General features: G+C 40.0%; 1 protein-coding gene across 16 annotated transcripts in view; it reads left to right on the forward strand.

Moving 5' to 3' along the window:
• The window catches only part of BPTF (bromodomain PHD finger transcription factor), a 62,029-nt gene that overhangs the window by 16,540 nt on the left and 20,286 nt on the right, over positions 1–25,203 (forward strand). For 8 of the 16 annotated variants that reach the window (XR_007906268.1, XR_007906267.1, XM_051797619.1 and 5 more), the window contains exons 3-26: positions 2,907–3,130; positions 3,275–3,475; positions 3,989–4,174; positions 6,782–6,943; positions 7,101–7,276; positions 8,189–8,544; positions 8,815–8,946; positions 9,469–9,598; positions 10,014–10,149; positions 10,630–10,845; positions 11,124–13,515; positions 13,744–13,868; positions 14,096–14,224; positions 14,514–14,664; positions 15,356–15,479; positions 16,816–17,068; positions 17,504–17,665; positions 18,625–18,773; positions 19,110–19,233; positions 19,781–20,004; positions 21,138–21,360; positions 21,586–22,382; positions 23,117–23,199; positions 24,620–24,845. Coding sequence is in view for 14 of the 16 variants with exons in the window: in XM_051797619.1 (XP_051653579.1) it covers positions 2,907–3,130; positions 3,275–3,475; positions 3,989–4,174; positions 6,782–6,943; positions 7,101–7,276; positions 8,189–8,544; positions 8,815–8,946; positions 9,469–9,598; positions 10,014–10,149; positions 10,630–10,845; positions 11,124–13,515; positions 13,744–13,868; positions 14,096–14,224; positions 14,514–14,664; positions 15,356–15,479; positions 16,816–17,068; positions 17,504–17,665; positions 18,625–18,773; positions 19,110–19,233; positions 19,781–20,004; positions 21,138–21,360; positions 21,586–22,382; positions 23,117–23,199; positions 24,620–24,845 (7,081 nt within the window). In the remaining 2 variants the exon portion in view is untranslated. The remainder of the gene's footprint in view (positions 1–2,906; positions 3,131–3,274; positions 3,476–3,988; positions 4,175–6,781; positions 6,944–7,100; positions 7,277–8,188; positions 8,545–8,814; positions 8,947–9,468; positions 9,599–10,013; positions 10,150–10,629; positions 10,846–11,123; positions 13,516–13,743; positions 13,869–14,095; positions 14,225–14,513; positions 14,665–15,355; positions 15,480–16,815; positions 17,069–17,503; positions 17,666–18,624; positions 18,774–19,109; positions 19,234–19,780; positions 20,005–21,137; positions 21,361–21,585; positions 22,383–23,116; positions 23,200–24,619; positions 24,846–25,203) is intronic. The other 8 variants (XM_051797627.1, XM_051797628.1, XM_051797617.1 and 5 more) reach the window with 7 other exon arrangements.

The raw sequence follows: 25,203 nt of genomic DNA on the forward strand, positions 1-25,203 counted from the left end.
TGTCCCTTTAGCAAATGCAGCAAGATGGTCAGGGAAAGTTAGCATAAATCATTTAATTGTTAATTTAAATCTTAACTACCTCGGCCAGAATGGATTGCGTGGAATGATTTCTGCTGCATCCTCCAAGGCTTCCCCTGGCAGGCATCTGAGTCTTGACAAGACGTCTGGCCAGAGATGAGTTTGGTGGAAGCACAGACCAGCCAGCTTGTGCCATTTCATTTTCTGCCTGTGCTTTTTCAAGAGAAAACTAATTCCTGAAATTCTCCTGCTAAGATTGTGAGAGCCTTCAGTTCAAAACAAACTCTCTTTGCAAACCCCGAGATAAATGAAGCAGAAGGGTATTAAAATACTCTTGGATAACCTCATTGTCTGTTTCTAGAACGTTGTCTGAGCAGTTCTTTAAGGGCAGGACTGGAATCACACATGGAAGGATTGGCTCCAGGTGCTTTCTGCAGGACACTCTTGGTGCTCTGGTGTCTCTGCTCTTCTCATGAGCCCCGGGGTTTATTGGCCTGCAAACCTTTCCTGGTGCTGAAGGCTTTCTCTTGAGTTATCCAGGGAAATTGAAGACAGCAGCTAATTGCTTTGCAATCCAATGGAACCTTGTAACACTAGAATAGAGAGGTCTGAAGGAACAGGAAAAGCCAGATGCTGCTTGGGCTGTTCAGGCGACACAAACACACATCCTGGCTGCATTAGCGTGGGTTTGCTGGACAGGGGGGAGAAGGATGAAAATAAGATAACACTTGGATGATCCCCATCAAAATTGAAGCAAGGTGTACGAACCTCTGTGCCTAAGCTGCTTGTCTGGGAAATGGGTCTAGGCACAGCCTGTCCTCATGGAGTGATGGGAATATACAGTCAGATTTAATCTTATATGTTTTTTCCAACTCAAGTGACTCTGATTCCATATAAAGCATTCACATTGTTGCATATCTAGGTCATATAAGAAGATGCATAAATGGCATTATTTCTCTAGCAGATAATCCTGTAGGCGTTCAAAATGAAAGGTTAAAGTTCCCCTTTTGGTGAGTTAAGAAATAAACAGCCTCATATTCTGCAGTCCTGTTTGTCAGGAGCAGGGCAGCCTTACAATCCCCACTCAGCCGGGGTCTTGCACTTGCCACTTCCCTTGGAAATTTGCCAGGGAAAGCTCAGAAGGGATAGATTCCCATTTTGTTTCATCCTTTTATTTTCTCTGGCTGGATAAAGCTCTATTCTTGCATTCTCATCCCCCCTTCCATCTCGGTTTTTGGGTGTTTGCCTTTATCTTCCTCTGCTGTGGCTTTTGTTCACCACCAATAATAAAAGCGCTGTCATTCCTATTGTTGTTAGTAAATAACTCTTGGTTTAGAGGAAACATGGTTTAAACAGTAATTTTTCTTTAACATGGAAGTTCACAGGCCCAGAATATTCCATAGAGTCAAAAGATTGTCAGTGTTCAGCTGTTACTTTTTGGTGTTGTATGTGGACAGTCTTCTTGAAATGAGCCATTTTCTGAGAAAACTTGTCAAGTGTAACAGGTTGGTGTGGTTAAAACAAAGGGAATATTGGCACTTTAGAGGAATGAATGGGTAAAGTAGAATGAGTTGCTTTTCATGAGCAAATACCTTTATGAGAGAGATGAGAGTATTTCTTTGCAATAAACCATTTTTTTTTCATCAAACCCAAAAGTCTGTTTTGTAGTAATGGTTGTGACAAGTGAGTAGTTGAATTTTGAGCAGTATTGCCATTATTAGCTTCATAACCACCTTATTTCAGTAGTATCCTGATTGGGTTGCAAATATTAGTTGTTTCAGAAATACCTTGTGGAAGTTGCCTTCGGGTTGTTTGTGTTTCTGAGTCCCTGAGGCCAATTTTTACCATCTTTATAAACCACAGGGAGGCAGCCAGGAGAGAGGAACCTGCAATGATTCTCACAAGGATCAGTCTCTCAAACTGCCCTCAGCTTTCCATTCCTCTGGACACTTTGGATTAGGATTATCCATGAGCCACAGGCCTGCAGTGCTTTGACAGGTGGTGCAGGTGCAGCAGGAGTTTAATTCCTTTCCACAGTGAAGGCTGGGGGGTAAATGATGTCACCCCCTCGGTGTTGGGAGCACTGGGATGTGGGGTGGAGGTGAATGGTTGGGCTCAGGGCCAGCCTGGAGCTGCTGCTGCTGCTCAACAGGGCGGAACAAGCCAGGCTGAAGTCCAGAGTGTTCTCCTTGTGCTCTCAGGTGCTCCAGGAGAGCCTGTTACCTGAGATATTTATGGAGCTCCCTCAGATCTGGTGGCCCTGCTGAGGTGCTTTTGGCACTGTGGGCCTCCAGTAGTTCTGTTTGGGCTTGTGGGGTCATGGAATAACCCAGATAAAAACAGTGGAAATCCTATGATCTTTTCAAAGGAGAGTATTATGACTCTTGTCCCTTCCTGGTGCTTCACAGGTGGATGTTGTAGAGATGCCAATATAAAATATTTTATGGATGTGACATTCTACTCTTTGAATTTTCTAACTGTGCTCTTTCCTGAACATGCAGTTACAAACACCACCCATTAGGGATTCTGAACCCATACCCTCTTTCATTGCAAACTGTTTGAGACTTAGTAGTAAATTACTGGTTACAGTAATACTAAATATAATGAGAATAAATCTTGTTGTCAGATTGGACTAACAGGTTTTGAGGAGACTCTTCAGAAGCTTTCCCAAGGAAGCTGTCAGGAGAACTGAGGGAATGAAGACAGGGAGGGAAGCAGAAATGAATACTGAGTATTAAACTGGGTGCATACAAGTGTCCACATGTGCTTTGTTTGTTCACAATCAGGTATTGGCATTTAATAGTTCCCTGCAGAAAGCAGGCTGATACTAATCCTTGTCATTTATCTAGATATTTTAAAATGAATATTTTTTTTAAATACTCCTACAGAGAGGAAGATTCAGAAAGTGAGAAGGATAAGAAAATCTGGTACTACAGCACAAAGATCCAGCTGGCAGAGTTGATTGAATGCCTGGACAAAGATTACTGGGAAGCTGACCTATGCAAAACCCTGGATGAAATGCGTGAGGAGGTTCATCGGCACATGGATGTGACAGAAGACCTCACAAACAAAGCAAGGGGCAACAACAAGTCTTTCCTTTCTGCAGCAAATGGTAAGAATATTTTCTTTAATGGGAATAAATGCTGCACTTTGAATTTATTTTATATCAGAAGCGGGATTTATGTCGTGTTATTTGTGCTCTGTGGCTCTGCAGGTGGCTGTTTATTTATTGATGACAACATACTTTCTGTTGTAGATGAAATTTTGGACATCATCAGAGCAAGAAAAGGAGAAATAGTGGAAGATAAAAACACAGGAGATGATGAAGGAGAAAAGGCCAAAAGTGATGGTGATAATGACCAGACAGATGCTGAGAGAGACAAGGAAGAATCTGGAGACCAAGATAAAATTGAGGAAACACAGAATGAGCAAGATGTTGAAAAAGAGAAAACAGAAGGTAAAACAAATTTGACTGTGCTTTAACAGCTCCATTTCAGTGAAGTGAATCTTTAGTTAAGAGCTTCACTTTTCTTTAAGTGTTAATGTGATGCCTTTTTTTGGTATGATTCTCTAAGATATTTTTGTAATAGGTGATATTTGACAGTTCCTTTGTGCTTGCATGTTGTAGTTGTTTTTCTTGTTAAGTAATTGCACCAATTTTCCTACTCCTATACAGCTTCTAGATCCCCTGCCTTGAGGTACAGGAGGCACTTACAGGTTGTGATCAACAGGTTTATAGTAAGCCATATTACATCATTTTTAACTTTTTCCTCATCACAGGGGGTTTATTCTTTGATTCTGAGACAATACTGTCTCATAGCAAAAGGAAAGAAAAGGAAAAAGCTCGATATTTTTCAGCATTATCAACCAACCAAAAAGCTGCTGCAGTTGCTTTCTGTGGATGATGCCAAATGACATCCTAAGGCATAATAAAGAATATCCCTAAAGTTTTGTTGTGGTTTTACTGTAGAGGCAACAGTCGTTGGGGATAAAAGTAACTCTGTGACACCAAGCACTGATGACAACACCACAAATCCTTCTGCAGGAGACAGTAGTTGCCCTGAAGGGAAGAACGTGGGGTGTCAGTCAGAAACCCTTGATAGCAACAACGTGGCAGAGAAGAAGGTGGCACCAGAGCTCCCCCTGGAACTCTCAGGTACAGAGGGCACTGTTACCGATGCCTCTGTAATTTGGGGAATCTGTGAAGTTTTTCTCTCTGATTTGTCCACTAAAACCATTCCCAGTGTATATCACTCATGCTGTTTGCTTGCAGTGCCATCCTTACTGCTACGTTGTCATTATTAACATTTCAGAGTTAATTTTCTTGCAACTGGTGCTTGAAATCCGTGATCCTCTGTGACAAGAGCATTGTTTCCATGCCTTCTGAAGATGACTATGGCTAAGCTTTTTATTTTCTATTTTCCTTATATTTTGTTTTTCCATAGTGATCCATGATGATTGTTAGCGTCCTCTCAGAGTTTATTTCAAATTCTAATTTGCTGCTGGCTCGTTTATTATTTTAACCTCTCATTTACTGTATAAAGGACTAACAAACAAAGCATTTTCATTCAGTGTGAAAGCAGTTTCATTCAAGGTTAAAATTGTCACGGTAGGAATTTTAAACAGATTGAAGAGTTATAAGCACAGGGGCTCTTGTGTTTTAATGTGTTTTCTTCTGCCATGTCATGATTCAAATGACATAATATATATTATTGAATTAAAAAAACCTAACCAAACTTTTGCTTTAGGAATAAAAGGGACTTGACTAAACGTAACTTAAATTATCAGTGCACTATTTCAGAATTATTTTCTATTACATTTAGAGTTATATTCTGGACAAGATTTACCAAATAACCAAGTGTTGTTCTAAACAGCTGATTACTGTTCAAATGATGATTTTATTTTCAGTTCTTCAAAATCTAAACATGCTCTAATCTGTGTTGTAGCCATACTCAGTGTGTTATGTTTTAAAAAGTGGTGGTAAATGTTTTCCCTCCTACAGAAATAGTTTCCCAAGCAGGGACAGATTGTAGTCCTTGAACTTGTGGAAGTCAGTGCATCCAAACCTTGTAATAGACTTTCTTAACAGGAGGGCAAAATGAAAATTAAGATTAATCTGTAATCTGGAAGCCTCATAATACACCCTTTTAGTACAGAAAATGTCTTAGTGCATGAGACCAACAGCATATATTTTAGATACTCGGCCAAATATTTTTGCCTGTTCTCATATTTTTTATTCCCTTTTAAAGATGTTAAATTGAGGTTTAATTGGAAAGATACATATCCTATAATTTTGTTTCAGACACATTTCTGGGTTTGTATTTTATTTTAAAGATTCACTTATGTATTTATCATTATTTATTATACTTTCACAAGTACTTTTCTCCTTCCAAAGCTTCTGGAAGTTAAATTAGCGGGTTATTTTTTTGTAGGAAAGTGTGTGTGGAGAGAGTTTTTCCTTGTGTCTAATTTACTATATTCACCATGATGCTTGTGTTCCTACTATGAAATTCCAGATTGAGACTGTCCTTTCAGAGGGAGGGAAAGATACTGAACTAGGATCAGTGAGGCAGTTCCCCCCAAAGAGGAGGAAAATAAGAGTAAAATGCAAAGTTAGACAAGAATGTCCATCACCATCCTTGTTGAATGTAATTTGGATATTAGTCTTTATTAATTAAGTTCTGGTTTGGGTGCTTCCATTCTATAAACAGGCATGAAAACAGTTTCATCTTTTCTCATAGTAGAAAGGGAAGTGGGTCAAACAGGGGTGGTCACCCCCTGGGCAAAGCCAGAATTGAAGATGCATTCAGGTTAAGGATCCTCTAAGAATCCCAGAATATTAATCTTGCTGCTAGGAGTGAATATTGCACAAAAAGCAGGTTTTTATTCTCTCATCTTTCTTAACAACAACAGAATTCCTGATGTTTTGGGAGGATTCTGGAAACAGAAAGATCTTGTAGTTTTTAACCAGCTGAACTGTGCCTCTTTAGCACAAAATCCAGAAGAAATGGCTGGTTTGAGGGACAGGGGTTTGTTCCTGCTGGGAATGTGGTTTATTTGGAGGTAGCTGCAAGTCACTGATGTTTAGTCCAAAGGTCCTACTGGGGCAGCACAACAGGTGAGGTGACAATAATCCCACAGTGTCAAGACACATGAACAAGGACAACTGGGGAGCAAGAACCCACATGGAGACCCATCAGACTGTAAGGAAGGGGCTGATATTTGAAGTGGGCTGATATTTCCAGTGGTGCCAATTGAACTCAGAATTAATGAGCTGAAGACCAGACAATCAAAGACTCTGTGGTAAACAAGGGGAAGTGAAAGGTCTGTGCTTTGAGGGACAGGTAACACACAAGAAAGCTAAAAGAGGGAAAATCATAGGAGCTGCAGGAAGACCAGATTTTATGAAATCTGAATTCTAAATGCAAAACAAAGCCTCAGTAGAGGATTCTCTGTGTGTGCATCTGTAGGAAAAAAATTGTCTTGGATGAAATATGAATGTGTCTTAAACACCAGTATGAATTTCAATTCTTCAGAGCTGTAAAAGTTGAAACTGCTCAAAACAGAACAAAAAGTACTTTCAGGGATACAGTGCTCTGAAGGGAATGAATATTTTATGAGTGTTTCCCTCCAATCCAGCAAAACATGTTCATCTGACTTTTTCTGGTGAAAACTTTAAAGCTTAAAAAAATTGCATTGATCCAATTTAAAAGGAGAAAAAAAAAACAAACCAAAAACTAAAAATGAAGTTGTTCTTTTGTAGAAGAAACTGGTCAGATGATCCCCAGCAACAGCAGCAGTGGGTCTGCTGCACCTCCACAGCCAGATGTTGAAAACAGCAGTGGCAGTGAGCAGAATGACTCCATCAGGACTCTGGATGATGCTGAAAATGCAGAGAGGGGATCCCAGACTTCAGAGGACATAGGTAATAATAATAATAATAATAATAATAATGCCTCCAACTTTCATTGTATGCATTTTTTCACTGTACTTCTTTTCCTTCATGTGGTAACTTCTGTACATCAACAGAAAACTCCCAGTTTTTAAGTTTGTTTTAAAAGCCTTTTTTTTTTCCTGGGCAGGAGAGAAATCTAATGGTGAAAGAAGTGATTCTCCAGGAGCAGGAAGAGGCACACCAGGCTCGACACGAATGCTCACCAGGTTGAGGAATCCAGACAGCAAACTGAGCCAGATGAAAAACCAGCAGGTTGCTGCTGCAGCACAGGAAGCAAATAAGTTATATAAAGAAGCCAGAGAGGTTTGTGCACATCTTGGAAAACTCAAAGGAGTACAAACAAATGTTCTAGAGAAATGCTAATTTATTTAAATAATAATAAACTTTTATTTAAAAATAAAGAAGTGATTTTGGCAGGCAGTGGAGGTACATAAAAAGCAGTAATAATAGATTAGCAAATAGTGAAATTGCACTGTCACAGGAAGCTTTATTTCTCCTTGTCCTTTGTCTGTGCTCTCTTGGTTGCTCTCTACAGAGTGATCTGACAGTGACCCAATGCACTGGTATAAATGTTTTGTATCACTGTTTGTTGGGTTTTTGGTGGTTTGTTTTGGTTCTGGTTTTTTCAAGTAGCCCAGTTTGTCCAGGAAGGAAGTGTTTGACTGTTGGGAGTTCGTTGCAGTTCGTTGCATATTGTTTGGTGTATTGATTTTATTTTTGTTAACTGATTTTCCAAAGGAAGTTAGCATTTAGTGTATTTGTTGAGAAACAAATTGGACCAGTGACTTTATCCATGTCATGTTTTCAAAGTCCAAGATAATTGTTTGCTTTGTCTGATTTGTGTGATGTACCAAGGAGGGGGTTCACAGAAAGCTTGACTGAGTTTAGTGAAGCTGTTTTCCCAAAGCTCTCTCTCCCTCCATAGGCATAATTCAGAGCAGAAAAACAGGTTCTTGTTTGGACTGTGGAGCCTGGATAGTGCTCTTTTTTAATGTTAAAGTTGATCCTGGGAATATCCTAACTCTGTTTACAATCAGTGATGGAGTACATATGTTGGATAAACAATTATTTGCTTCTACAAACCGAGGCAGGATGTTTTTATTCTTTTACAGATAGACAATTGAAGCCTAAATCATAAGTAAATAATCATAAATAACAAATAGAAATATTGGAAACTTAAATGTGCATCTTTAAAATCATTGTTTCTTCCATAAGGTTCTGGTGGTGAACTCTCAAGGCGAAGTCTCCCGAGTGAACACCAAGAAGGACGTTGTGATTAAAGGAAATATGAACAATTATTTCAAGTTGGGGCAGGAGGGGAAGTACAGAGTTTATCACAACCAATATGCCACCAATTCCTTTGCATTGAACAAGCACCAGCACAGGGAGGACCACGACAAGAGACGACACCTCTCCCATAAATTCTGCCTGACCCCAGCTGGGGAGTTCAAGTGGAACGGGTCTGTGCATGGCTCCAAAGTCCTGACCATCTCCACCTTGAGGCTCACTATTATTCAGCTGGAAAACAACATCCCAGCATCATTCCTTCACCCTAACTGGGCTTCCCACAGGTAAATTAAGAAATGGGAATACATTTTCTCTTGTTTTGCTTGCATTTTTGCTAACAGTGTTAATAAGCAATGATCTTTGTTTTTTCAAGTCAGTGCTTCAGCATATTAAAATATAAGATAATATGTGTTTATGGTGGATGGCTAAAAGAATTGTGCATTTGACTAAAATTTTGAAGTATAGGAGTCTTTATCCTACCATTAAACCTATTGACACAGTACACTGTATTAGTGATGTATATGTTTCAGGTTTTGCTCTGTTTTCCACTTTAGGTCTAACTGGATTAAGGCTGTTCAGATGTGCAGCAAGCCCAGAGAATTTGCACTAGCACTGGCTATATTGGAGTGTGCAATTAAACCAGTTGTCATGCTGCCCATCTGGAGGGAATCCTTGGGGCACACGAGGTAAAATTAATACGTATTAAAATATTTTTGACTATGAGAACTTCCTTTGGTTTACAATTACTAGTTCCTCTAAACCTGTAAGAATTATGTTTAAATTGAGTCAGTCATTCAGCCCTTGAAGTGCTTTTTCTCAACCAGAACCACTGACAAGGCATGACAGCATTTTTATAGTGTCATTGCTCCTGTGTTTGTTTTATCTGAGCCACAGTCTGAAAGTGCCAAAACTTTGGGGCAGTAGAAAAGAAAATTTCAACACTCTTAAGTTCAGTGGAGTCTGTTTTTTGTCTCTCATAGAGAGCAGAAAATGGATGTGTCTGATGTTAGACACAGTTGCAGGCAGCTGTGTTTGCTTTACTGGAATAGCCAAAAAAAGTGGTGTCACTGTTGCAAGTAATACATAAAACCTGATTCCTCTTAACTTCAGATATTTAAAGTTATTTAAAGGGGCACTATGTGCTGTTGGATTCTTATATTTGCTTACAAGATCCTGTACTTAAATGCACTGAAATCTGTGTGGGTTAGATTACGCAGAATGACAGCAATAGAAAGAGAAGAAAAGGAGAAAGTGAAAAAAAAAGAGAGGAAACAAGAGGAAGAAGAAACCATGCAGCAAGCTACGTGGGTGAAGTACACATTTCCTGTCAAACACCAGGTGAGGTTTTCTTCTGTGGGAAGAACAAGGCAAATACAGAAATGGTTGATTTCTGACTCTTTTTCTGTTTGCATTTTAAACTTAACTGTGCTAATGTCCTCGTGTTACTCCCTGCTCTGCACTTCTTGTAACAAACTTACAGGTTGATTCAAAAACTGCTATAATCTTTCAGCTTTTAGGTAAAGTCTCACTATTACATTAAATAAATAAGATTTTTAGATGTTACTGTGATAGAATCAATTGAATTATCAGCAGATATATCTTTAATTTTAGATAGTACATTATTTCACAAGTGTGCTTCAAAAGTCTGTAAAATAAAGTTTTTTGGTTTTTTTAATTCATCTTTGGTTTTTAAATGTAAACAATAATGCAGCAAATAGCATCATTAATGCTACTATTTTAAAAATATTGACAGGTTTGGAAGCAAAAAGGAGAGGAATACAGAGTAACAGGATATGGTGGCTGGAGCTGGATTAGTAAAACCCATGTGCACAGGTTTATGCCCAAACTGCCAGGAAATACTAATGCAAATTACAGAAAATTGCTATCAAGTAAGTGTTTGCATTGCTTGCACATTTTTTTTATTTACAGTTAATTATCTGTATGTGATATTTCTTGTGCAGACTTTAGGAATAATGTTCCAGGGAAGCTTTAGTGGATATTTGCTAATCTTTGTCAGTGTAACACGTTCAGTTGTCACAGATATTTTCAGCTACCTTAAATTGTTTCAGTTATGAAGTTGTGTGTAATATTTGTACAGCTTTGTATAGGCTTATCCAAATTAAAGGTAGATCAAAATTGTGTAGATAATCAAAACCAAAAAGTACCATCTAAAGTATTGGGGTGTGTATATATATTCAGTATTGCACTAAGTTTAACCTGTGGTGTTACCACTGCATACTTAATTCTCTTTCTGAGTTTCACTAATGATGTGCAAATGATTTGAGAGGTTAAATTAACATACATGACAATGTGGCAGAGTACAAAAAATATTCTGAATTATTGAAATAATGTAATTAATTCGTTAATAGCAAAGAGTGAAGATGAAAAATGCAACTTGGATAAACGAAAAGGGCCCACTAAGGTAAAAACAGAGAAAGACAGAGCAAAGGACTCTCGTGATGTGCAAGCAAAAGACAAAGCAGATGTTTCAGAAACCTTGGAGAAAGTGAAAGAAGAAAAGTTGCCTGAAGAAAAAGTAGAAGTTGATACAATTTCTGAAAACTTGGATCAGGCAAAAGACACAGGTGATAATCTTTTGTTATTGTAAAACTACCTGATCATTACACAACTGAAAGCCCAGAACCTCAGAAATAACTATTGAAAATCTGTGTAACACGTTTTGTCAAGACATCAAAGTGTCTCAGTGCTTATTATCCATTGTAATGGTGTCTGAAGTTTTTGTTCTTTTTTTCCTCGAAATCTATTAATATGCTAAAAGTTCTGTTTATTTCTTAGTACTTTATGTAAAAATAGAGTTTGGTGTCTGCTGTTGGGGACTCACTGACTTGTTTCTTCTTCACAGCGGAGAAGGAAATCGATGGTGAAAATGATAAAGTCATCAAGGAAGAACCTATGGATGTAGATGATGTGAAAATTGAATCCTCCCTGAAAGATGAGGACAGTCACTGTAAGCTGGATATAATCAATGTCAGCGAGGGCTTTCATTTAAGGACTTGCTACAAAAGGAAAGTAAAATCATCCAAATTAGACGGACTTCTGGAGCGGAGAATAAAACAGTTCACGCTGGAGGAAAAACAGCGCCTGGAGAAGATGAAGCTGGAGGCAGGTGCTAAAACTGGGGGCATTCGGTCTGTGAGCCCCCAGAAAAACACAGATGAGCTACAGAGGAAAGGAAAAGAAGGAGGCCAGTTTGACATTTCCTCCCAAGATCAGACCTACATGTCAGATAAGACCCAGCCTGAAGATGCAGAACAGGACTCTTTGCCCATCAGCAGCATCTGCTCTACCAAAACTGGTGAGGAGGAGGAGCCTTTGACAAACAGGCTGTCAAAAGGAGAAGGGCAGCTACTGGATGAAGACTCACCTCAGTCCTCTGAAGGAGAAAGCTCCATTCACAGTGATGGTAAAGAAAACAACCCTGAACCTACAACTGCTGATAAGTGTCAAGGACAAGAGGCTCTTGGAGAGTCTGAGAGTTCTTTAGTGGATGGTTTGAAGCAAACCAGTGCAGAAGGCAAAATCAAATGGGACATTTCAGAAACAAATGAAGAACCTTTGGAACAAAAACTACCTGTTACCAGAGTATCTCAGCGAGAACTTGAAAACTTAGGGCCAGTGGTACCTGAAAGTGGCTGTCGAAGAGATGCTGTGGCCACTCCTGAAAAACCAGATTCAGAAGGGAATTCTGAGCAGCAGAGCAAAGATCCAGAAAACAATTGTATGACAAAAAGCCATATGGAAACGACGTCCTCTCAAGAAAGTGAAATGGAGGAAGAAATTCCTCCTGTAAAGACTGAAAGTAAATCTGAAAAGAAGATCATATTTCACCAAAAATCAGCTAATAAAGACCTAGAACCACTTAAATCAGGGCTGATTTCTGAAAGAAACCTGGAAAGTCAAACTGTGGAGCACATGGATGGGGTAGATGTTAATGAGGATTTACTGAGCTCCAAACTAACTGAGGCTAATGGTCAAAAGAAAGGGCAGGAACTGAAAGTGGAAACAAGTACCATAAACAAATATCATGATCAGACAAATGTAAATACTGACAAAAAGAATAATAATGGTGATGAAACTGAGGCAGATATAGAAAAAGAAAAATCATCATTTCAAATGAATGGAAAAGACAGTGACATTAAAGGTTTATCAAATGATGAGTGCTCAGTGAAAGATACCTGTGAAGCTAAGGCAGGGGGTGATATTGAACCAAAAGTTAATAATATTAATAAATCCATTCCAGAACATGAAATAAAACCATTGACTTTTAAGGAATCTTCAGTGAAACCATTCATGAATGGTGACATCATGGTAGAGGACACAAAGGACAAAAACAATGTGGACTCAAAGTCACGTCTGCAGAGTTCACCTGAGTCTGAGTCTGGAGAGAGTCTTCAGCCACCAGATGAAGTTCCCAAGTATGTGCAGAAAACTGAAGAAAACCAGCTTTCTCCTGAGAGATCTGCCAGTGTTGGCTCTGCTGTCTGTAAAGAAAACACCCTGAGTAGTGAGACAGAATCCATGGAAACTGAGGTCACTGAGGAGAACAAAGTCTCTCCCTCACCTGTAACCCCGTGTGAGGAATCCAGCCTGGGCGGTCACTTCGCTGCCCGGAACGGTGTCCAGGCATATCAGATGGAAAACATGAATGGGGAAAGTAAAGTAAAAACTGTTATTACTGAGGTGACTACCACGACTTCAACTGTGTCCACGGAATCCAAAACGGTGTTTAAGGTGGCAGAGACTGGAGCTGCCAGTGAGGAGAAAACCACGGTAGTTTCATCTACAGAAAATTGTGCCATATCCACTGTAACCACCACCACCACTGTAACCAAGCTCACCACTCCAGCCACAGACAGCAACACTGATGTCATTTCTGTCCAGGAGCACAGTAAAACAGTGGTGACAACAACAGTCACCGACTCCCTGACCACCCCGGAGGGCACACTGGTGACTTCCATGACTGTCAGCAAGGAATATTCCACAAAAGACAAAGTGAAGCTAATGAAGTTTGCAAGACCCAAAAAAACTCGTTCTGGAACTGCCTTACCATCCTATAGAAAATTTGTTACCAAAAGCAGTAAAAAAAGCATATTTGTTTTACCCAATGATGACTTAAAAAAGCTGGCCAGGAGAGGGGGGATCAGAGAGGTTCCCTATTTCAATTACAATGCAAAGCCTGCCTTGGATATCTGGCCATATCCATCCCCGAGACCAACTTTTGGGATCACTTGGAGGTACATACTTTACAGTTTTGAGGAAAAGTTTAGGACACGATGAAATTAATTGAATTTTAAAATACGAGTAAAATACGTGTTTGTGTCCAAAACACGCAAATTTTCTTATTTAGTAATTTCCTATATTGTTCACTAAAAGTAGAATGGAAAACCTTTGTCCCTTTAGTTTGGGTGGGTATTTTTAAATACATTTTGATTTTAAGATATAATTCATACTCTGTCTTTTAGGTACCGACTCCAAACAGTCAAATCCTTGGCTGGGGTGAGCCTGATGTTGAGATTGCTCTGGGCATGTCTCAAGTGGGATGATATGGCAGCAAAAGCTCCACCTGGAGGAGGAACCACAAGGACAGGTATTATTACTTTAAATTTCTGGGTTTCTTAATGCAGCTCATAATTTTGAGTATTTCTGTAAAGCTCTTGCTGTTAATTTTGAGTATTTCTCTAAGGGCTCAAAGTCAGCTGTGGCATTTGAATTTCTTTAGTCAACAGTTCTTACTAGTTTCTGTTTCTTTACCTTGAGTATATTGGGTTGATTGGAGATTTAGCTTTATTTGTTGCTGTTACTAATGTGTTGTAGAAACAACTGAAACTGAAATTACAACGACAGAAATAATCAAGAGGAGAGACGTTGGTCCCTATGGAATCCGGTCAGAGTACTGTATAAGGAAAATTATTTGTCCCATTGGTGTCCCAGAGGCTCCAAAAGGTATGTTTGTTTAGACATTTTCCCTTTCCCTGTAATCTCCTACAGAAATTAAGGTAACTGGATCTTTGTGTTAATTCAGACCATGAAGGGAGCAAACACAGCTTGACATGAGCTATTCATTCACCTGTGGGAAACAAATGATGCCTTTAACAAAGGGATGTGATTTATCTGAAGCTGAAAGGCTTCCCTGTTCCTAAAATGGGACTGAAAAAGACACTAACTCTTGGTTTACACTTTTATTTGGTTTTACCATTGAGCTTAATGTGTGTGTTTTGACTGTTCTCTAAAGAAACTCCAACACCCCAGAGGAAGGGACTTCGATCAAGTGCCCTCAGGCCAAAAAGGCCAGAAACACCCAAGCAAACAGGCCCTGTAATAATGGAAACTTGGGTAGCAGAGGAGGAGTTGGAGCTGTGGGAGATCAGGGCATTTGCTGAAAGGTAAATGAACTCAAGTGAGCTTTTAGAGAAAGCAGTTTTAATTTGTGTGATTGTTAAATCAAAGTTCCCACTAGAGAACACGAACTTGGTCACTGTGGTCAGTAAAAGCACATCTCTGTTTTATTTTTACTGTGCCTTTTGATAGTCAGGCTTTAAGTTGTAAAGCTGAACTATTTGCTGGTACTAAAACTAATTTATGCAGATATTACAGATTTGTTAGAAGTAATATTACATTAATTTTCCCATACTTATGAACTCATCACTGTTTATGCTAAAAGGTTTTTACTGTAATGCCTGGAAAGGCATTAGGCTGCTTTTGGAATGACTTTTTACATACATGTTAAATACTTCCATAATCCAAAGAAAATGAATATGTACAAGTAAAGTGAAGGTAAATTCAGCCTGAGAATATACAAGTTATAAGATATTTTAAGTATTTTGTGCTAAGAGTTGGAATAACCTTTTTGAGTCTCTTGGAAAAGAGTAGTTTTAAATTAATGGTATTACATGGGTTGTGTGCAGTCTCAGATGCAATTATAAAAGCCAGTTTTGGAGCCATGACTAGTTTGTCAGTACTCTTCAGTCTTGACAGTTCTACTTTTAAGAGAATTAAGCTGGATGAAACAAAATCCAGTTTGATGGTGGGATTTTCTGTGGTGGTATAACTTACTTTTGGTTGTGTCTTTGGCAGGGTGGAGAAGGAAAAGGCACAGGCAGTTGAACAACAGGCTAAGGTTAGTGAACAGAAGAAGGCAGAGGAATTCAAGGCCCAATTGGAGGCTCAGCTAAAACACCAACGTTTGGCTGCCCAGCAGGTGGGGAGCTGTTGGTGTTCCACCTGTCAGCAACTGGTCACCACATGTGTTACAAACGGGAAATTAACTTTACCCTTACCTTACACCATTTTTCACATAGTGAAAACTGCAAACTAACATCAAACAATGCTGCTCCCGCTGTACATTTGTCATTTTGAAACAGGTTTAAAGCAAAGATTTGTCTTGGATTGCCTTTTTTTTTTTCTGCCTAATTTATAACGCTTTAAAAAGGTTTAGTTTGTTTCCATTTTAAAGAAGGCTGAGAAGCACCAATCTCCAGGTAAGGTCATCAGTGTGCAATGGAAAGCTGCCTTGGAATACAGCTGGCTTGGGAATACAACTGCATTTCATGCTTCAGTCAAATTGAATCTTTTGATTTTATTCTGTCTTAAGTTGGCTGGATGAAGCCCCTTGATAATTTTATTTAAATATATGGAGATATGTATATGTATTTATATATAAATGTATGCAATTAAAATTAGGGAACCCAACACTATGTTGGTATTTCACATACATTATTTGGTATTTCACATACATTATTAAGAACTGTGCTTTTTTCCACCTCACTCCTTTTCATTTCATCTTCTTGAAGAAATTAAGTGGGCATTACTGCACTACTAACCAAACACTGGAATTTAAATTAATAAATACAGAGATAATTCCAGTAACAAAGGGAAAAATGTGAGATTAGTTGAAATTTTAGAAGAGCTTACTGATACAATCCCTTCACAAAGGGACCCTCTGAATTAAATGTAACTTCTCAACAGTTACAGCACACAAGGTGTCTGGGTAAGGTAAGGGATTTTGAACCTAAGTTTTTGGAGCAGGCTGCAAAGTGGATTTACATTTAAAAGAATATTTTTTAAAATTGCATTCTTAATGGTGAGGTAGAATGATACAATCTGTGTTTTCCTGTAAAGTGCAGGAAGCTCTAAATTCAGGAATGTAAATGGTAAACTCTGTGTTGATGATGAGGTACCACTTACTGACACAGATGTACACACATGGTCAAAGTCAAATATAAATGGATATTTTTTCAAAGTTTTGACCTTTCTGATTAATTTGAGACTAATATTTTGGGTTTTCTTAAAGTAAAATGTGCAGTGAAATTAGCATAAGGCAAGGATTTTAAAGGTGCTGTAAGGAAAGTTTCTGGCTGTATATTCTGAGCAGAGCTGGAGTTCTGCAGGGAGCCTGTTCTTCAATCCTCTACAGTTTGAACTAAAATCCTACCAGAGTCCTTTGTTTTTCAGTACTGGGTAGAGACAGTGTTTATGTTGCAAAATCCAAAGATGCTAATTATCCCTTTATTCGATTTTCTTTCTAAATCCCCCAGAAACGGCTGGAGCAGCAGAAGCAGATCCCTGCAGGAGGGGTGGTGGCTGCAGCCACCACGTCCAGCAGCACTGCCACCACTGTGTCCACTCCTCAGAAAGTCGTGGTGGGCCCCTTGGCAGGCCCAGTCCCCACAGGAACCAAAGTAGTGCTGACTACTAAAGTGGGTTCTCCAGCTACAGTAACATTCCAACAGAACAAGAACTTCCATCAGACTTTTGCTACTTGGGTTAAACAAGGCCAATCTTCAACAGGTAAGTGGCCATTTAGCATGGGAAGAACATGTGCTGGAGTTCATCCTGTAACATCACATCCTATAAACTTCACATCTCCTCCAGAATACACAGCATTATTACATTTCTGGTTATCTTTGCTCTTAACTCTTGCTATGCCACAAGAACATTTCTGAGATTATACCTGTCTCATTTTTCTTTGCTAGGTAGTCTTATTTCTGACCTGTCTCATTAACTCCTGACAGTTGTCCTAGTAACCATTAATGCAATCATTCTGTGGTGTACCATACTGTTTCCTAAAGAGAATCTTTACCAAAGAAAGCATGACACATTCAAAAAAAAAAAAATACAGTAACAACCATCCTGTAGTTTGCTGTTTCATACTTGAAAAAAAACCAGTCATTTCACTGACTAATTGTTCTGCTCTAAACCTGCCTGTTCTGTGTGCCTCACTAGCCACTAGCACAGCTGCCACCTCAGCCACAACCATTGCCAGCACAGGGCAGACCTTCCAGCTCTCAGGCAGCCCAGTAACGATGGCAGGGAAAGTGATAACTAAGCTGCCACTCCCTGCAAACAGCAAGATTGTTGCCGTCAATGTGCCATCAACTCAAGGAGGTAGGGAAAGGGAACTGAATTCAAATGTATTCCAGCTTGCTGATTAATTCTCCATTGACACTATTTTCCCAACTGTGACTTGAAGGGGGAAAAATTATATAGATAATTACAAGTTTCTAGAGCTTGTTCCCACCCCCCCTGCCATGTTGCATATTTGTGTCTGTAAGGGGAAAAATGCAAGGTTTTTTGCCTGTAAATTATTCTGCATTTCTTAGTGCAAAATTAAGAGCTTTATTTTGAAATGTGGAATGAAGCATGCTTTTTTTTTTTTTTGTTATCTAAATCAACGAAACAACTTTCTTCATAAGAAAACCCTGCTGTTTTTAGTTATTAATGCTTACAGCTGCTCTTCACTGATGAGCAGGAGTTTGGATCCAGACTAAGATTAGCATTTTTTCATCTTAGCTCAAGAAGAGGACTTAATATTTTGATATTTGTGTATGTGTATTGGACAGAAAAGCTCAATTCTCTGTCTCCATTATACTTTATATCTGAGCAAATCATGAAGGCTGCTGGTTTTGTATTGAAATTTCTTAGGTGACAGGAGAAAAACTGCCCATTTTCTTCAACACCACAAGCTTGTAGATGGAAGGTGTTTAAACTGGTCTCCTGCATTTGAAATTAATCAGATTATAGCTTTTAATGGTTGTATAACACTAATTTGTGGCACCCTGTCAATGCAAGGGCTTCTTTGCAGTCACCATCAAACTGATCTTTGTGAAGATTCACACTTTCCTTAATCTTATCTAAAATACCTGTTTCTTAACTTAAAATGTAGTTGGACTATTGACAAAGTATCATGCTGCTTCTTTTTACGATATGACAAAGTCTCTCCCAGGAAATGCTCAAAGGTGTTCTAGAAACCTGCAGACTGAGTTCTAAATGCCACCCTGGAGTTGCATTGACTTCCTTTGCTGGCCATTCTGTCATTAATGACTTCTCAATTTTTCTTCAATTAGGTGTGGTTCAAGTTCAGCAAAAGGTATTGGGTATCATTCCATCAACTACAGGTGCAAGTCAAACCTTTACTTCATTCCAGCCAAGGACAGCAACTGTAACCATTAGGCCAAACACCACAGGGACATTAGGAACAACAAGCACTTCACAAGTAAGATGTCCTTCTGATTATTTAACTCCAAAAAAATGTGGGTGCCAAGATTTTTTTAAGTTATTGGCAGATATCAAAAGTTCTGTCTAATCGCTTTTCAGTGTTTTTTCCAAGGAGGTACAACAATTCTCTCCAGTTGGAAAAACTAACTGAGCTTGGTAAACCAGTGTGGCCATAGGTGACAAAATATTGGATCTGCTTCTATCTTATTATTTCTTACTATATTTAAAAAAACAAAACAAAACAAAAACAAACCACACACAAAAAAAGATGCAGGGCACATCCCAGGGGTTTTTTTCCCAAGTTTACACGTGGTCTCCACTCTGGTGTCCGTAGGTAGTGCCAGGGACACCGCTCCGCCCTGGAATGACAGTGATCCGGACACCACTCCAGCAGTCAACCCTTGGGAAGACCATCATCAGAACACCTGTAGTGGTGCAACAAGGTATTCTTCCAGCCAGTAGGTTCACTTTAATATTTAAATTTCCAGTGTCAAATCCATGGTTTGTTTCTTCATAAACTCCTTCTGTATCATTATGTCTCTCATTTTCATTCTTGACTTTTAACTCATGCCTTTTTTTTTTGGCTTTTGAATGTGTTGGTTGCAGGCTTTGTCACTGTGTTTCATCACTGACACTGGGAAATCTAGTACTTATAAGTCTATTCATTTGGGGGAAAAAAAAAACTACTGAAAAAAACTAAAAACATTTAGGGTAATTCTGCATTGAGAAAGCTTGCCTTTAAGGAAAAAAAAATAAAAGAAGCTTAGTGTCTGAAGTACTCCCTATGTATGCAAATTTGAATAAAATAGAAAACATTTTGCAGACTTTTTTCAGTCAGTCACCCAGACAAATAGTTTGTGAAGAAAATTTATGTGCAAACTGCAATGTCTGCTTCACCTGTCTGATCACCATCACACCCCATTGCAGGTTGGGCCTGGGAGGTTTGCTGTGCTTATGATTAAAATGCTGGAAACATGTTTCTTATCTCAAATTATTCCCTTACAGGTCAGACACAGCAAGTGGTGACTCAGATAATCAGGGGGCAGCCTGTCTCAACAGCAGTTTCCAGTACCAGCACAGCTTCTTCCAGTGCTGGGCAGAAAACGGTCACGAGTTCTGGAACTGCCCCTCAGCCAGTGCAGCCACAGACCCCCTCGCAGCCCCCTCGCCCTCAGCAGGGGCAGGTGAAGCTCACCATGGCCCAGCTCACCCAGCTCACACAAGGACAGGTAAAACATTGTCCAGCCCTGGCTGTGCAACTGTGCCAACACCTCCCAAGCCTTTGGATTCCAGCAGTGCAGTGCATCTGCTCTTAAATCTGTATGTCACCTTCATTTGGGGTGACCATTGGCATAATTACAGACTGAAAGAAGCTTGAATAGTGTCTGGGAAGTTTTAACTATTGCTTCCTGTTGGATTCCTCAGTAAGGTGACTGACATCAGGATTGTTTAGCAGTGTGGAAAAAAGTGTTTAATAGCAGTAAGGGACATAATTATTCCAGATGACCTGTTTCCTAGACCTTCAGATCAGAATGTTCGTTCCTTGTCTTCTGATTTTGTGTGAAGATTTGGTTTCCATTCGTGTTATTCAGAGTCTCAGAGGAAAAATTACAGTAGCTGGAAGTGAAGGAGGAAAAGGTTCTTTAAGCTTCTGCTGAGATCATGAGGATCTGTCAGCAAAAAATAAGTTGAGAATTGAGCATAGGCTAAAAATAGACTTCATTGAGTTATCACAATACCTGTTCCACAAATTATAAATAATGTGTATGAATGATTGTAATGTACAGGCTGCTGGTTGCTAGGTAACATTTTTTTTTATGTGGAGCAAGACTCTGAGCTGAAGGAGGGCAGGTTTAGATTAGATATTAGGAAGAAATCCTTCCCTGGGAGGGTGGGGAGGCCCTGGCACAGGTTACCCAGAGAAGCTGTGGCTGCCCCATCCCTGGAAGTGTCCAAGGCCAGGCTGGACAGGGCTTGGAGCAACCTGGGCTAGTGGAAGGTGTCCCTGCCCATGGCAGGGGGTGGAAGGAGATGATCTTTGAGGTCCCTTCCAACCCAAACCATTCTGGGATTCTGTGAGTTTCTACACCAAAGACACAGAAGAATTTTTGTAAGGACCTTACTCTCTACTATAGGTTCACAAAATGTGTAACTAACTCCAACCCAGTCATCTGTTGATGATAGAATTGTTGAAAGTGTATTTTAGTATTTCATGATCTCAAATGCTAGTTTTGGGTTTTAGGAATATGCTATGTGGTAAAAGTATTGAATTCTGAAATCCAAAGGCCTAATTGTTCTGATTTCCAGCAAAGTCTGTTTTAGAATTCTGTCACTAATACATCAATATTAACTTTTTTTTCAGGGTGGCAGTCAAGGCTTAACTGTGGTAATTCAGGGACAAGGTCAAACTACTGGTCAGCTACAATTAATCCCTCAGGGTGTGACTGTAATACCTGGCCCAGGACAGCAGCTAATGCAAGCAGCTATGCCAAATGGTACAATTCAGAGGTTCCTTTTCACCCCACTCCCAGCAGCTGCTACTACAGCCAGCACAACTACAACCACGGTTTCTACTTCAACCTCGGGTAAGCATCGCTCTACTCAGCAGAACAAAGCTTCAGTTACAGTTGTATGGGAGTTTTCATGCAGTTGGAGAGGGTCTGTTATTACAGTAAATTTGTTGGAAGTGTATTGCAAAGTCTGTTGGATTTCTGCATGGAGCTTTCCAGTAGTTCTGAGAGGTTTGAATGTGTCAGGCTCATAGATGTGCCATTTGAGGTTAATGGAATGCTTGTTTTCCTCGTTGCCAGGTACAGGGGAGCAGAAGCAGGCTCTGCAGGCCCAGCCAGCATCAGCACTGCCACCAGTTCAGGGACAGCCTCAGAGCCAGCAGCAGTCCCAGGCTCCGGCGCAGATCCCGCCTTTGCCCCAGCCCGAGGCTCAGGGCCAGCCCGAGGCTCAGACTCCAGCTCCTGGTGACTCTCCAGTCCCTCCTGAAGCACAACCATCCAAATCTCCGGCTCAGTCTCCAGCCCAGGCTCCAGGGCTCTCTGCAGCGCCAGTCCCGATCCAGCCACAGCCCGCGGTCCTGCCCCAAGGCCAGTCCCAAGCCCAGGCTCAGCAACCAGCTCAGGTGCAGACTCCAACCCACCAACCGAGCCCGGTGCAGCCCCCTGCTCCCATCCAAATTCCAGCTCAGCTGCAGCAGGTCTCAACCCTTCCGAGTTTAAATCAGGTTCCTGTGCAATCCCCAGCTCGTCCTCAGCTGCAACTTCAGCAGCCTCCAACAAAAGTTATTGCAGTGCCTCAGCTTCAGCAGCGAGTGCAAGTTCTCTCCCAGCTGCAGTCCCAGGTGGTGGCTCAGATACAAGGCAGTTTGCCCCAGCAGATCAAGCTGCAGTTACCCCTTCACATCCACCAAAGCAGCCCAGGGCAGGCTCACCAGATTCAGAATGTGGTGACAGTGCAAGCAGCTAGTGTTCAGGAGCAGCTGCACAGAGTTCAGCAGCTCAGGGAGCAGCAACAGAAGAAAAAGCAGCAACAGATAGAAATTAAACGTGAGCACACCCTTCAGGCTTCTAATCAAAGTGACATTATCCAGAAACAGGTAAAGTTAACAGAAGGAAATTGAACCTTAATGAATGAAACAAAGCTCATTTTAAATGCCTGTTCTTGTTAACAATGTTAATACATTTGATAGGCAGTTAATTTGATTCTTTCAAAGTTAGTGCAGGATTGCTTTTGGCCATTTAATTAAATATTCTGAGTTAATTCAGCGCATCAAGTCACTTGTACCATGTTTGCATTCCTCTGTCACCTGGATTCAACTTACCACTGGCTGCTGGGACAATCCATCTTTATTCTCAGTTCAGGGAAGGCAGGTCATAGCCAGGAGAGCTGATGGTCAGAACACATGTGCAGTACTTTCATTACCTGAAAACTGAGGTTCCAAAGAGGTATCTGAGATGTAAAGCTGTTGGATGGCTGCAGGGCTTAAAACAAAAAAACAGAAATATCAGGCTCTTACCATTTTTAAAATGAAACAACCAGTCACTGAGGAAATACAGTCAATTTACATTTAGACCCTGGGTTTAAAGTTGACATAAGCAAAATATCCTACTCTGGGGGTGGGATGTTAATTTTCGATTTCTTTTTCAAGTTTCAAATAACTGTTTTAAACTAGCACTGCTCCCCTGGTAAAATCAGCTTTATTTTGTCACTGAGGGAAATAAATAACACTCCTTTTCTTTAACTTAGGAAATGTCCTGGTTCTCCCAGTAATACTGTGAAATACTGGCTAAAGTGTTCATCTTTTATTTTGGATTCTGTATCATCCTGCAGGTGGTTATGAAGCAGAATGCTGTCATAGAACACCTGAAACAGAAGAAGATGCTGACTCCAGCTGAGAGGGAAGAAAATCAGAGGTGAATGTAGAACACAGTGAATCTGTAGATGTGAAAGCTTTACATTTATAACATCTTTTAATGGTGGCATAACAAAACACTGGTTTGTAAAAACCTGCTTAAAGAAATGTTGCTGGTTCAAAATTGCTTCAAGTAACACTTATAATGATCTTAACTTTGGTTGAATCCTGTGTAATCTCAATTTTATTTTGATTACATGTTATTTAAGTGATGTTATGTATCATGTGTTTGGAGCTGGCCACAGTTTTTAAACTCAAGGTAAAACCCATCCTTGAAGGAGCACAGAATGGAGAGTTAATGGTTCTGCTGCAAAAAAAAAAGCCTGGTTTTTGTTTGTCCTTTATCGTGGCCATTTGTTTCCATTCTTGTCCTCTGCACATCCCACTCTACAGAAGGAGCTGAAGAGTTGGGAGACAGTTTGACAAACTGTGAGATTTTATGCTGGAAGCTGCTAAACAGAAATTTGAAGTGTGTGTCATTTGTCTTGGGACTCCTTTTCACTCCTGCAGTTGCTTCAATTAGATAATCACAAGTGTGTGTGTCAGATACTAAGAAAAAGAATAGTGTGTTTTATAAGATTTTAATCATCAAATCACAAGCTCAGGTGATTACAACACTATCACTGGCTGCTACTTATTTAGTGTGGACAATTGCATAAGGAATAAGGTGTGTTGGATATTCTCCTCATTTAATGGTGTCAGACAGCCACAGTGGTATTTCGACTGATAGAAGTCCAATTTAAAACAAGGGGGGAGAAAAGGGTTCTAACTAGCCTGGTTCATGGTGCAGCTGTCTTTCCATCTCACTGATTTATTCTTCTCCAAAAATAAATAAAAATTGCAGAACAAGTGAGCAGGAAAATAGATTTATAGTTGAGTGTACAGCAAGCAGATGAAAAATTAATCCTGAGCTGTCATTAGTGAAGAAATTGGGAACTGTTTTATTGTGAATTTTATACAGTGAAAACTATTTGTCAGTCCTTGTGCCAAAACACAAAATCCTGGTAGGATTTGGTGGTCACTGGAGTGAGGAAATGTCTGCTTTAGGAGTGACAGGCTTCCAACTCACTTTCATCCTGAATCAGAATAAACATCCAGCTCTTTCAAAGAAGGTTGTGGAAACTGGATTGAGTGAAAATGTCTTTAATCATATTAAAGCCAAAGCTTTGCAGGGAGTTGTGGAGCAATTAGTACTCAGATCAGTTAAGGCCCTCTTGAGCCTAACAAGGGTCTGGAATTCTCCCAGCAGTGTTGTAGTAAATAAGCAGGAGTGGGAGCACTGTGTGTTACTAAATTTACCTTGTGCATCTTAAGAAGTACAATAATTTAGCTTGCGGTGACTGGAGACCTGACCCTGCTTTCTCAACTGGGAGTCAACAGGCAGCTCAGCACAATGTCCCTTTTCTTTATTCCTTCCCCAGGATGATTGTGTGCAACCAAGTGATGAAATATATTCTGGATAAGATAGACAAGGAAGAAAAACAGGCAGCTAAGAAGCGGAAGCGAGAGGAGAGCGTGGAGCAGAAGCGCAGCAAACAGAACGCCACCAAGCTCTCAGCTCTGCTCTTCAAGCACAAAGAACAGCTGAAAGCTGAAATACTGAAAAAAAGAGCCCTTCTGGACAAAGATCTACAGATTGAAGTGCAGGTAAGGGCAGAGTCTCAAAGACTAATTTGATTTTAAGCTGGAGAGAACATTTGTGTGTTAACCTTTGTTTGCTCAGTGAGATTTTAAGGATACTTGCAGGAAGAAGCTCTGGTTATGGATCCTCTGCCGACCTACTTTATGTCCCTTGGATGCTTCTTGGTTTTCTTGTGGACTGAAGTCACCTTGTTTTTACAGCCAGTGGGCCAGAGTAGCCCAAGAGTATCATCCCTTAATGTTGTGTGAATTATAGTTTAAGAACATGAAAAAAATGCATATTTAAATGGATTTAATTGTTTTCTTTAAGTGTGGGGATTTTTGCCTAGACTGTCATGCTGTCTTGAAATAATCACATGAAGTG

This window comes from Manacus candei, unplaced genomic scaffold (assembly GCF_025592945.1).
Source record: "Manacus candei isolate 608988 ecotype Guabito, Panama unplaced genomic scaffold, ASM2559294v1 h1tg000047l, whole genome shotgun sequence".
Classification (NCBI taxonomy): Eukaryota; Metazoa; Chordata; class Aves; order Passeriformes; family Pipridae; genus Manacus; species Manacus candei.